Raw genomic sequence first — 12,968 nt, forward strand, 5'->3', positions numbered from 1 at the left:
CCCCCCCCCCCCCCCCCCCCCACGTTATTCTGTCTACCTGATCAAGAGTCTCTTCCAAAGTAGTGCTCTTTGGTGACCATCACACAGGACCTACGAATTTACGTGTCAATTCTTGGGGGCCCAAACACCTTTTTCCCCTTGAGATTTCTTTTTAATAAATCCTGTCTTTGTCCTGCACAATTACTAATCATCCTGCAGAATTAGCATAGATTCTTATGACCAGGCAGAGTAGATGTGCTGTTAGTTTTGTCAACTATGACTATTTCATTTTGTTTCTCAGGCAAGGCCTCCCCAGGTGCTTCAGCAATCTGTTTCTAGATGTTCCTGGCATTAGGTGAGAGCATATGCAAACCAGGCTCAGATTTTTTTTCCTCCCTTCTGCTGTGAAACTCCACATGAGGCCATTTGTATTGTTTGAGGGAGGTTTAGGCTTCCAATAGTTAATTCTATTCAACTTTGTGTGTTTGGGTTTTCTTTGGCATATATTGTATATACCCCTTCATTTAATGAAGGCATCCTGACCAAATCTGCTTCTTATACCTAAAGAGTGGTATGTTTCCTGAAAGACAAGTATTTTTTTTTCCTTTTCCTATTTTCTCTGATGGGTGTGGTCACAACAGCTTTTAGGTGAATGCCAGGAAGAGTGTTCTGGTGTTCTAGTACAGGATCCTTTCTTGAGCACCTGTAAATTGACCTAAGTCTGGGAATTGGGTATGGGCCTCTGACTTTAAATAATGGTGGTTTAAGGTCTTTCTTGTCCTGAAGACAAGTTTATTCTTGTTATTGGTTTATTCTAATGCAAGTCTTAAGCGTCTTGTCCATTGATTCTTTATTCCTACAGACATCAGGATCAAATAAGCATAGGCTGTAATCTATAGATCAGACAGTGATTACCACCAAATTAATTAGGAGGAAATAAAAACCATAATTCGCACCCAGATGTCCCTAAATCTTAACTCTTTCTCTAGCCTTACAGTGGCCTGTTTCAATTTTTGGACTTGGGTTTTAAGGCTTAGAAAGGGCTTTTGTTCTGTTTATCTTCGAGATCATGTTTATATTTGGATAAGATTTTATATTTTTGTCCTATGTTTTTCTTTCATGTTCTTATTTTTTCCTCTGAGTTTTCGGGTATTCTCTCAAAATTTCATTTATCTTTATTTTGATTTTTTTTAATGTTTTCGTTTATTTCTGAGAGAGAGACAGCATGAGCAGGGGAGGGTCAGAGAGAGAGAGAGAGAGAGAGAGAGAGAGAGAGAATCTGAAACAGCCTCCAGGCTCTGCACTGGCTGTACGCACAAAGCCTGACGCAGGGCCAGGAGATCATGACCTGAGCCAGAGTCAGACACTTAACCGACTGAGCCACCCAGGCACCCCTCATTTATCTTTATTTTGTGTTGACTTTCCTCATTGCAGTTTTAAATTTCTTACGTGTATTTCTTCGTAACCGCAGTTGTTGCATCTTAATGACCACTTAGTCCTATAAAAAAAAGTGTAGTGCTCTCTTTTGACCTCTTGCAAACAGAAATCAGACTTTTGAAAAGGAAATTTTTTCTGTTTCCTTCAACATATTTATTCCTTAAGGGAGCATTTCCTTGGTTTCTTTTAAGTGGTTTTCTTGCTCTCTTTTTAAGTCCAGTGTTTTTCTCATGGAAAGAAACTGATAGTTGCGAAGTGTTAACTCCAAGTCAAGTAGAAGTTGAGCTTAGCTGTGTGACCTATCACAATCAATGTCGGTTCTTGCCTGAATTTGGGGAATATTTTATACATAAATATTTGTTTTACTATTTTTAGAATCCTGTCAATCTAGAGAAAGTTAGCTGAAGCCATAGTTACAGCTTTGCCTCTGTGCTAAAGATTTCTTTTCCTTCCATATTTTTTGTGGCCAGGCATGTCAGGGACAGGGTCTGAATTTACCTAACCTGCCTTAGGGTCTTTACAGGCCTGGCTTTCCTTAATGGTGTCTGTGACTTAGCCTATTGCTCTCCATCAAAGATGTATTCGGGAGTTGTATAATGATGCTGATAGGGTCCAAAAGTTACTAATTGACAGAATGGGGAGTGCAAACATTCTGTCTCTTGTGGGTTCACTATCTGCCCTTACTCCTAGCATTCACCCTTTTGAGTTCTGTGTTGTGAGAAGTCTGCAATGAGGGAAAGTAGTTTTCTAACAGGAGTAGAAGGAGGTCTCCAGTGGACTTTATTTGACTTCCTTCTATTACCCCACATCTGTCCAATATCTAGTAGAAACTTGTAAGTTTCTAGAAAATGAAGATTGAACTCCTCTTTTTTCCAGTCATCATATATACTTCCTGTTTTTCATGTTTTCTTCATTAATTCAATAGAAGTATTTTTAAAAATGGAAGGCAGTGAAGTTATATTTTGTTTATCTCTCCCATCTTGTCCAGTGAATTTTTTTTAACCAACATGTTCAGTGTGATATACAGGCATATAATGAATTTTAAGGTTTATGTTTACATACCAAATTTACAGAAGGCTAGTTTCAGATATCTATATGGCAAATTTAATTGTGACAGTTGCGTATTCAGAAGCTAATTAGTACTTATTATTTGCTTTTTAGAAAATGGATTCCACATCTCTGTTACCAATGTTTTCAGACACGGATCTGACAATATCACATATAGAATGTTTTCCCAAGGACATTCTAGTGAGATTTCAAGGCAGAAATAATATTGAATGTGAGTTTGACTACCACATATTACAGAGGGAAATGCAGCATATTCCAAAAGTAAAAAATAGTGTGGACATTGATGAATTTTGTTTGGTGAAAGAAAGAGTATCTGGAGAATGGCAAAGAGGAAGAGTCGTGGAAAAGAAAAATGAACTATATACAGTGCTCCTGATAGATCATGGAAAAGAACTAAGAGTTGATAGTACACAGGTTGCTTCAGCCTGTGGCAACTTATTTGAGCTACCGCCACGGGTAATATTTGGTATTTTTGCCAACATACTACCAAATGGGGAAAGATGGCCTCCTAAAGCTTTGAATTATTTCAAGTCATTAGTTGGACTACGAGTGAAAGGTTGTGTACAAGCTGTGTTGCCTCTTCAAAGGACTCTTCTAGAAGTGCCAAAAATTATATCCCAGGTTCTTGAGTTACAGTTAGGCAGACTTATTGACGGGGATTCATTTCGTCTTATTGTGGAAATGTTAAAAGAATTCCCACAAGAAATGCCAGATTTATTACAACATAAAAGATCTGAATTATTGTTAAGTAAGAATGCTACTTCACTTGATATTCAACACATTCTGGATAATTTGCAGCCATCTTTGTCAGTAGGCAGGGTTGAAAGTATAAAGGTATCCTCTGCATTGAGCCCATGTAAATTTTATTGTCAACTAATTAAATGGATTCCAGAGTTAGAAAACTTAACGGTGTGTATGACTTTGCATTATGATGCTATCAGTCAAGAAAGTAGTCCTACATGTGATAACTTTGGATTACTTTGTGTTGCCAAAAGAAGAAATGGACAGTGGTACAGAGGAATTCTTCAGCAGCTCTTGCCCAATAATCAGGTGAAAATTTGGTTCATGGATTATGGCAGTAGTGAGGCTATACCTTCAATTCACGTAAAGAAACTTAAACAGGATTTTATTTTAGTACCATTATTTTCATTTCCGTGTTCTCTGACATATTTACATAGTCCAGATAGAGATGCCAGAAAATCTCAACTGACTATATTTAAACAAGCCTTGCTAGGACAGATAGTATATGCACACATCGATTGGTTCAATAAAGATGAACATTTGTATTATGTAACACTACAAACTCAGGAGTCTACAATTAGTTCTAAGTGTCTGTTGAAGACCGTAGGCACACAAGTACTCTGTCCAGTATCTGAATCAAAAATCTCTAGTATGTTTAAAGAGACTGGTGTTTCTGATGTAAACAGCTTTGCAGTTGAGCATTTTATTGGAAATCCTGAACTGTCAATAGATTATATAAACAAAAACTCTTTGAAAGTAAGTGTTCCTACTAAAACTGTAGAGATGGACATAGAGGCTGCCTATATAGCTTTTGTAGTATATGTATTAAACCCATCAAATTTCTGGGTACGTACTAATGAACATCAGAATGAACTTCAGGATATAATGAAAAATATAAATAAATTTTATGATTTTTGTGAAAACAATGAACTGATTCTAAGAAATCCAGAACCTGGATTATTTTGTTGTGCTAGATACAGCAAGGATAGACATTTTTACAGAGCTGTCATCACTGAAATTAATGGCTATAAGATTAACGTTTATTTTTTAGATTATGGAAATACTGATTCCATACCATTTTTTGATGTAAAAGTTTTGCTTCCAGAGTTTTGTGAGTTGCCTGCCTTAGCCATGTGCTGTTCACTTGCACATATATTTCCTATTGAAGATATATGGGTGAAGGCAGCAATTGACTATTTTAAAAAAATTGTTTTGAACAAAGCAATTTTGCTGCAAGTTCTAGCAAAAAAAGATCACAAGTACATTGTAAATATTCAGAGTATTGAAGCCTCAGAAAATATTGATGTTGTCTCTCTTATGTTACAAGCTGGATTTGCAGAATATTGGGAAGTAGAACCAGAGTGTTATCCCAAATCTGCAAGTGGAAATTCAGTGTTAAATTTAAAATCTAAAAACAAAATTAATATTAAAGTCTTATCTGCCCTTCTTAGAGGCCCTATACCTAAAAAGTACCATTCAAATAAACTAAAAGAAAGTAACTTGTGTTTGGTGAAAACCCCAGCTGTTAATGTCTCAGATTTAAAAAATCCTTTCACCTCATCTGTGGCACCTGAGTCACCACGACCTTATAAAGAATATATATTTAAACCAGGAACAGTCCTTGAAGTAAAGTGTTCTTCTTATTATGGCCCAGGTGACTTCTCATGCCAGCTTCAATGTAAGTTAGGAGACCTAAAATTACTAATGGAACAAATTCAGAATTATTATAGCATTCATTCAGATCCTTATCAGATTGGGCAGATTGCTTGTGTTGCTAAGTATTCCAAAGATGGGAAGTGGTATAGAGCTGCTGTTTTGACTCAAGTATCACAAAAAGAACTTGACATAGTATTTGTTGATTATGGTTACCAGGAAAGAGTTTTAGTTAAAGATACTTGTGCTATTAACCCACATTTTCTTTTGTTAGAAGGCCAAGCCTTCAGATGTAGTCTTAATCATTTAGTTGAACCCATTAGTTGTAAATCATTCAGTTGGACAAGAGAAGCATGCAGAGACTTTGGGAATTTTATTTCTTCATCTAAAGGATTATTGACTTGTGTCATTTATGCCTTAGTTCTTACATATCCAAACTCTTTATGTAACTTAGTGGATTTACAATCTCCACTTACTAGTGCAAAAGAATTTCTTATGAATCATGGCTCTGCACAGTATACTACATTATCAAAGCCATTTCCATCTTCAGTTAGTCTATACAGTTACTATTATTCTTCCTTTAACATAAAAATTGGAAGTGAGGAAGAAATATACATGTCTCACATATATAGTCCTAAAAAGTTTTATTGCCACCTTAGTAGAAATAATAAAGACCTGGAGGTGATAGAAACAAAAATCACAGAGATTATTAACCTCAGATATTGTCCAAAATATGACTCTAGTAGAATGAGATTGTGCATATCTAAGTATGCAGAGGATGGTCTCTTTTATCGAGCTTTAGCAGTGCCAACAGACTCATTAACTGACTTTCTGGTCTATTTTGTGGACTTTGGAAATAAGCAATTAGTAGAAGAAAGTACATTGAGAGCTATTTCAGATCAGTTTCCAGAGTTGCTGTTTACACCTATGCAAGCCATTAAGTGTTTTTTGTCGAATCTTAGAGATGTAGATATTCCAGCAGAAATCAGTAGCTGGTTTAAAGATAATTTTTTGGGAAAACCGTTAAGAGCAATAATATTGTCCAGGGAGCCAGATGGCCAGCTTGGTGTAGAATTATATGATGGATATCAACATATAAATCAGAAAATTAAAATGTTGCTTCATGCTTACAGAAAAAAACATTGTGATCTAGCACCGTGTGTGGAAAAGAGTCATAAAATAAATAAGAGACTTACTACTTCTTTGAAAGGCAAAATAGAAAACCATTATCCTCATAATATAAATAAAATTAATCTAGTAACATGTTCTCAAAGCAAAACAGATCAGTTAATGAATCCCAGAAGTACACATGCCAAGCTTTTGAAACAGTCAGCTTGTTATAAAATTGAATCTGTATCAAAAAGCAAAGTGAAGTCTTTGAGTGATGGATTCAAAAATAAAGGTGTAAAAATTGTCCCTGGATCTGCACATACTCTTGATGAAAATGATGTGGGCCAAAAATCAGTAAGGATTGTATCACCATCTTTCATCCAAGAATTAAATAAAGCAGCCTCTCAAAACCCATATAGTCTTACTAGACCACAGATCAAAGATCTTCCTCAACCTAAAATTTCCTTGAATGCCAAAGTTAAAGGATATATTTCTAATATCAGTAATCCAGCAAGTTTCCATATTCAGCTTGTGGAAAATGAAAATGTAATCATCAGACTCACAGATGCTCTAAATGAAAGAAGAACAAAAATAGTGAAAGAGAGAAAATTTGTTAAGCCTGTGGTGGGAGACCTTGTAGTTGCAGAATACTCTGGTGACCATGCCATTTACAGAGCAGTCATTAAGAAAAGTTTGCCAGGAAATTCTTTCGAAGTGGAATTTATTGACTATGGTAACACTGCGGTGATAAGCACATCAAAAATTTATGAATTTCAGAGGGAATTCTTAACAATTCCTCGCCTAGGAATCCATTCTTTTCTTAGTGGAGTCAAGTGGAATGAGCCTGATGAAATATGGGACAGTGAAACTGTGGATTATTTTGCATCAAGAGTAAGTAACAAAACAGTTGCATGTGAATTTTTGAAAAAGCATGAGCAGAAATGGGAAGTAAATATTACTTGCAATGGAACATGTGTTATTAATGAACTACTGAAGTGGACAGCATGTTCAAAACTACAGAAAACAGTAGTGCAGATGCCGGCGGTTGTCTCTCAAAAGGCGAGTTCTGGTGAGGATAACGAAATGAAGAAACGAAGATCAAATGAATACCAAGGGTCTATAATCCTTCAACCAGCCTACCAACAGCTGGGTGACATTCCTTTTGAAGAGTTAAAACCTGGACAATTGGAAAAGGCTGAAATACTTTATGTCTCAAAAAATGAGACATTTTATGTGAACTTAACAAAAAATAAAAAAACCTTATCAGATTTATCAGTATTAATTACTAAGGAAGTAAAAAACCCTTCTTTATCAATGGAAAATATTGAAAAAGGCTTAGAGTGCTTGGCAAAATCTAAAAAAACCTTGAAATGGTATCGATCAAAAGTAGAAAAGAAGTGTGTTGATGAGAAAGTGCTTGTTTTTTTAGTAGATTGTGGTAGGTATGAAATAGTCCCTTTAGATAATACCAAGGTGCTTAGTAATGAAATGAGAAATATTCCAAGACAAGCTGTGCCTTGTAAATGGATTTGGTTTGAAAATTTTAGAAAACGGTCATTTGAGTCTATTGTGTGTTTATTTGCTCATCTAGAAATAAATATTCTTTTCTTGAAATGTTTAGACTCTGTGTGGGAAGTAGACATTTTGGTAGATGGCCTGTTACTTTTGGAATACTTAAATCTGAATACAGTTCATGTTGAAAACAAACTTAGGTCTTCAGAAACCATTTTTAATATGGGATCTAAGACTCCTGTATCATGTGCAGTAAGATCCTATACTTGGGCCCCACTCCAAAATGGAAAGCAATATTCTGGTATTGTCACTGCTATTTCTGATCCATCAGATTTCTGTGTTCAGTTAGAAGATTTCTTTGACACAATGAAATCTCTCTTTGTGTTGCTTTCTGATCTACCAGAAAACTTACAAACAATGCCTCAAGAGTGCATAATTCCTGGTGCTAGTTGTTTGTTCAAATATGAATTGGAAGATCAGTGGAACAGAGTAGAAATTTCTGAGGTGTCTAATCAGTCTTTACTACTTGTATTGATCGACTATGGATTTTCTGTTTACATACCTTATTCGGATACAAAAAATCTGAAAGTTGTTCCTGTGGAACTTTTGAATTTACCAAGGTTAAGTTATCCTTGTATCTTAGATGGTATCTTACCTGCTAAGGGGAAACATTGGAATGAAGAAGCCAAAAGTTTTTTTCAAGATTTGCTGAGTAAACCAGGCTTAGTTTTTCAGTTGAAGAAGTCTGATTTTCAAACAAAACTGGAAGTAGATGTCATTCATGAGAAAAACAATTTGGCAGATATGTTGGTTGTATCTGGTCTTGCAATATATTCTAAAGATTCAGATCATCTTAATGATGGAGTTAGTACTACTGGATCTACTGAAATCCAGTATCAATTACAGAGTAAGCCTATTTTCCCATTATTAGATCAAAATTGTTACAAAGGAGAAAATGCAAGTTGCATACACACTGAGAAACAAAAACTAAAAGAGAAAACTGTAAAGAAGAAAGAGGTCTATAAGACCCTCTTAAGGAAAAGCAATATCAATACAAGATTATATTCTAGAAATTTAACTCTGAGTAAGAAGGCTGACATTGGAAAACTTAATCCCCAAAGTACTGTCACATTTGATACATGTACAGCAGTTTCATTTTGGGAACTACTGAATGACTTGAAGAATAACTCCAATTTCATTGAAAGCATTTTTGAAAAACTACCAGCTGAAGAAACACAGGAAAATAACACAATGGATTTGAGAACAAGGATAAAAACACTGCATGTTAATGAAAAAATTATGTCCGAGGAACACTTAAAAGGTAGGTACCTATTTTTTTTAAAAAGTAGCTTATTTTTTTGTATATTGTTTTAGATTCCTTAAAAGTTTATTATATGCTAAGATTATCCAAATTGAAAAAATCATAGTGCAAGAAACTCACTAGACAGTCTGAATAAATGGTAAACTGGGAGTGATTATTTATAAAATGATACTTGATGATATTTTCCTTTTTTGAATGGTAACCTTTGAGAATGTAATGAAAGTGGAGAGAATTTTTAACCATATATGCATGTACATATATGTGACATTTTACAGATAGTTTCAAGGGTTTCACAAAACTAAAGGGCCATAGATCTCTGGTTAATCTTGCTATTAGTGAGTTCCTGGGCTCATTTTGAAGAACCAATTTTCTGTTATGTGTTTATTGGATGAAATATATCTTTCTTTAGATTTTTTGAGTGTGCTTTTAGCATATTGCTAATACAGTTAAATTTATAGTATAAACTGACTTGAACATATTTCCTCTTAAATTTTTAGATGTCCAACTGATTCTATAATAAATTTTAATATTTTATGTTATTTGATTTTGCTTATGCACATTATATTTCAGTTTCTGTATGCATTAGTTACTGAGGATTTCATAGGCTATAAATGTTTCCTGCTTTAATAAATGTTCTGACTATAAATCTATTATTCCATGTTGTCATTAGTATTATTGCTGGTTACATTCTTTCAGTGATTGGAGGGATCTATATTCTTTCAGTGAGGGCGGGGGAATCTTATTTTTATTGATCTATTTTAGAAGGAGTATTTCATTTGAATTTATATTGAGGTGTTGTATAATGAATTGATAAATGCTTTAAAATTGGTCCTCTTATTTTTGAGTATTTTGATATTGAATTAGCAGTTATGCTAGAGTGCTTTACTATGTTCTAGGTACTGTGTTAAGATTTTTATATGTATTATGTCTTTTAAAGTTTACCAAACTCTGTGAAGTAGGTGGATGTTAAGGTTTAAATGGAGTCCAATAACTAATACCCATTTCTTTGCCTGAATATTAAACCACTTTAGAGAGGAACAAGGAGAAAAAACATTGGTAAGCAAAATATCACATTAATTAAAAACAACAACAACACGGGGCACCTGGGTAGCTCAGTTGGTTGAGCTTCTGACTTTGGCTCAGGTCATGATCTTGTGATTCGTGAGTTTGAGTGCTGCATTGGGCTCTGTCCTGACAGCTCAGAGCCTAGAGCCTACTTTGGATTCTGAGTCTCCCCCTCTCCTCCCCTGCTGGTATTCGGTCTCTCAAAAAATAAAATTAAAAAAACAAACAAAAACAACACCCAAAACCAATACTGATGAACGTGGGAAAGGGGTTTACCAAAAGTCAATAATTCAGACTTTCTGCACAGGTACAGAGGAGAATTTCTCCGTTTTGGGGGCCTACCCATATAAAGCTTAGATTGAGTCATGTTTCTCCAAAAAAGGGACGGAGGAGGAGGAAGAGGCTAAACTGACCTATACCGTTGTCCTTCTAAATGGACCAGATTGACCCTCCTCCGAGTGTTTAAGTAAGGGAGTAAACAAACCAGAGTATTAGGCTAGGAGAGTACCTCAATCATACATAGAAGGGAATCCCAGGAATGGGAAGAAGCACCCCTCCCCCCATTATTATACTATTTTATGGATGAGGCTCAGGGAAATTAAATTGTCAGTGGATCTAAAGAGAAAAATCTCCATTCCTTGCTTGCTAGCAATTCTGATGACCCAAAGTCTTTTATTAATTACTTATACTGCCTTTTGAAAAGGAGTTAGATATTTGAGTAAGAGTTTTCTGTAAGCTTTTGACCATCAGCCCATACGTTTTGGCACTTTTATAACCCACTCTTGGCCCCCATCTCCATCCCACCTCCTGCATTCCTAGTACAGAGTGAACTAATAAGTGAATTAAGTAAAAGTAGCTATTATAAAAACAGTTAAAGAAGCAAATATTAAATTAAAAAGTAAAAAAGCTTCATTTAGGGGAAAAATCATAATTTTGAGTGAGACAAATACAAGAACCATAGTTTCAAGGTTGTTCAACAGCAGTAGTATAGTAGACACTGCTGTTTGTTATTACTGCCTGCACGTGCTCTGGTTCTGGGCAAAATGGTTTTAGTTCTTTTTGGTTGAAGTTACCGATATTTGAAACTCTTGCCTGTTAAGGAAGCTTTTCATGACATTAAGAAAGAAAACTTTAAAAAATTCTGATACTTGGGTTTCCTGTTTAGAGATTGTTTTAATCGGTCAGGCTACCACCTCACTGTTAGGACTTTAAAGCTCCCTGGGTGATTGTAATGTACAGGGAAGGATGAGAACCACTGTTTTAGAGACCATTATGGATAACTTTCTGAATTATTTTGTGAGAGAAAATAATTCTGGACTTTGTGAAAACTCTTAAAATCTATTCCTCCTGTAGTTGGAGGCCAGACTATAATGAGCTACAGCAATTCTTTGTTAAACTTAACATGAAGTAAATATAGTAAAAATGGTGTGGTGTTAAAAATGGCCTTGAAGTATAATATAGTTATTTTACCTTGACCAGGTATTGTTTTAATTATAGAAGTTGCTGCCTCTTCTGTTTAGAAAATAGGCTTAACTTTCCCCTAGTTTCACCCTGCTGTAACGTATCAGTATTAAAATACTCTAGTTGTTTTTATTGGCAGATTGTTTTCTTAAGTTACTGGTCTTTTCCCAGGATGTTTTTGCAGGTTTTTGTTGTTGCTTGCTTTGTTTTTCCCTGGAAGTCATTGAATAGATAATTATGGGAACTAAAGAATGTAACAACCCTTTAAAAAGCTCATGAACTATCTAGTCACTCTTTGGTAATGAGGGAGTGCTTGATGTTGATATACCTTCCTACAATTCCTTATTTAACTGGAGAACACCTTTGAAAGAAATCTGGAATGGCAACCCAACTTTAGAGTAGAATTTTGTCTGACGTATTTTATTACATTTGAAATAACACACCTAGACATCCAGGGGGAATGGCTGACAAGCATGTAAAATGTTAGACCGGATTTTGAAAATATGGGACTTGTAAGTAATACATACTTAATAAGTCACTTGCATTGGATGTAGTAGGGTATTTAAAAGGTCAGTGAGGCCTCTTGCTCCTTGAGTTTGAATTCCTGCTTCATCCCTTTTTAACTGAAACTGTAGGTAAGCTTTTTAATATGGCTGTGCCTCAGTTTTTTTCATCTGGAATACGGAGATTAATAACTAAGCCGTTGACTACTTGTGAGCATTAAATAAGTTAAAACGTGTAAAAAACCTTTTCACTGGTATCTGGTACAGAGTGAGTGCTCACAAATTTTAGAAATATCAGCCATCCCAGTAAAGCTAATGTATTTGGTTTGAAAATCTTTTGTAAAATTGGAACTTCAAAAATTTCTGGTGCTGCTCTGCAAGAAATTGAAATATTTAGGACAGTGTATATATATGCACACACATATTTACAGTACAATGATTAGATTAATGGTTAAATTTCTATTTGGAAGATAGGATTTATGATTGAGATAATTATAGTTCTAAATAAATAGTAAAACAGACTATATGTATTTTCTCCAAAATGGGTATATATTAGTAATTGTTTAAGAAAAGATATTTTCAGTGGTTATACGTACTATTATATGTACATGTTATAGTATATGTGTGATCTGCTTATGCCATATTTCATTCCTCCTCTATCTTTTTCAATTGTGACTTTTAGGAATTGTAAAGTAAAAAAGAAATTCTGCTCATAGAAGGTATTTTCAAAATCAAATCTTGCCTATGAATGAAACCCATAATGCTTGGAAAATTGTATTACAGCATACTAATTATTATTATTTTTTGCTGTGTTTCAGTGAAGGGAGATGAAACCTCAGATCTTCTATATATCAGTTTAGTAACAAATAATATATAGGATACCCAATAATTACTGTTGTGTTGTAGATGCTCCAAATATATAATAAAAGTGGTAAGCATATGATGATTTCTAATATTAAAGCTGTCTTCAAGGCATCTAGGTTGTTCAGATTATTTCCCTAGGAGACCATGATTAGACTGTTACAGAAACTCTGTGTGACCAGAAATTGTGATGCTTTGTTTGTAGAAAGATTATTTAGGAAATGTAGCTCACTCCCAAAGTATTGTTAACATTTTAT

The 12,968-nt window shown here is 34.8% G+C and overlaps 1 protein-coding gene and 1 pseudogene across 1 annotated transcript; one reads left to right on the top strand and one right to left on the bottom strand.

Moving 5' to 3' along the window:
* Positions 1-1,459, bottom strand: part of LOC120224224 — an 18,920-nt pseudogene extending 17,461 nt beyond the window's left edge.
* A 1,121-nt stretch (positions 1,460-2,580) lies between these two features.
* On the top strand, positions 2,581-12,727 carry TDRD15 (tudor domain containing 15). The gene is made up of 2 exons (XM_039222452.1): positions 2,581-8,821; positions 12,669-12,727. Exons 1-2 carry the CDS (start codon positions 2,581-2,583, stop codon positions 12,725-12,727), a joined length of 6,300 nt encoding a protein of 2,099 aa, XP_039078383.1.
* Positions 12,728-12,968: the final 241 nt, after the last annotated feature.

Source organism: Hyaena hyaena, unplaced genomic scaffold, assembly GCF_003009895.1.
Source record: "Hyaena hyaena isolate Hyena2069 unplaced genomic scaffold, ASM300989v1 scaffold_1131, whole genome shotgun sequence".
Classification (NCBI taxonomy): domain Eukaryota; kingdom Metazoa; phylum Chordata; class Mammalia; order Carnivora; family Hyaenidae; genus Hyaena; species Hyaena hyaena.

Bases quoted from the DNA above. Each gene is read 5' to 3' on its own strand.
- TDRD15 (XM_039222452.1), top strand. From the start codon at position 2,581: ATGGATTCCACATCTCTGTTACCAATGTTTTCAGACACGGATCTGACA. The intron at 8,822-12,668 runs GTAGGTACCTAT...GCTGTGTTTCAG, and splicing joins GTCCGAGGAACACTTAAAAG to TGAAGGGAGATGAAACCTCA.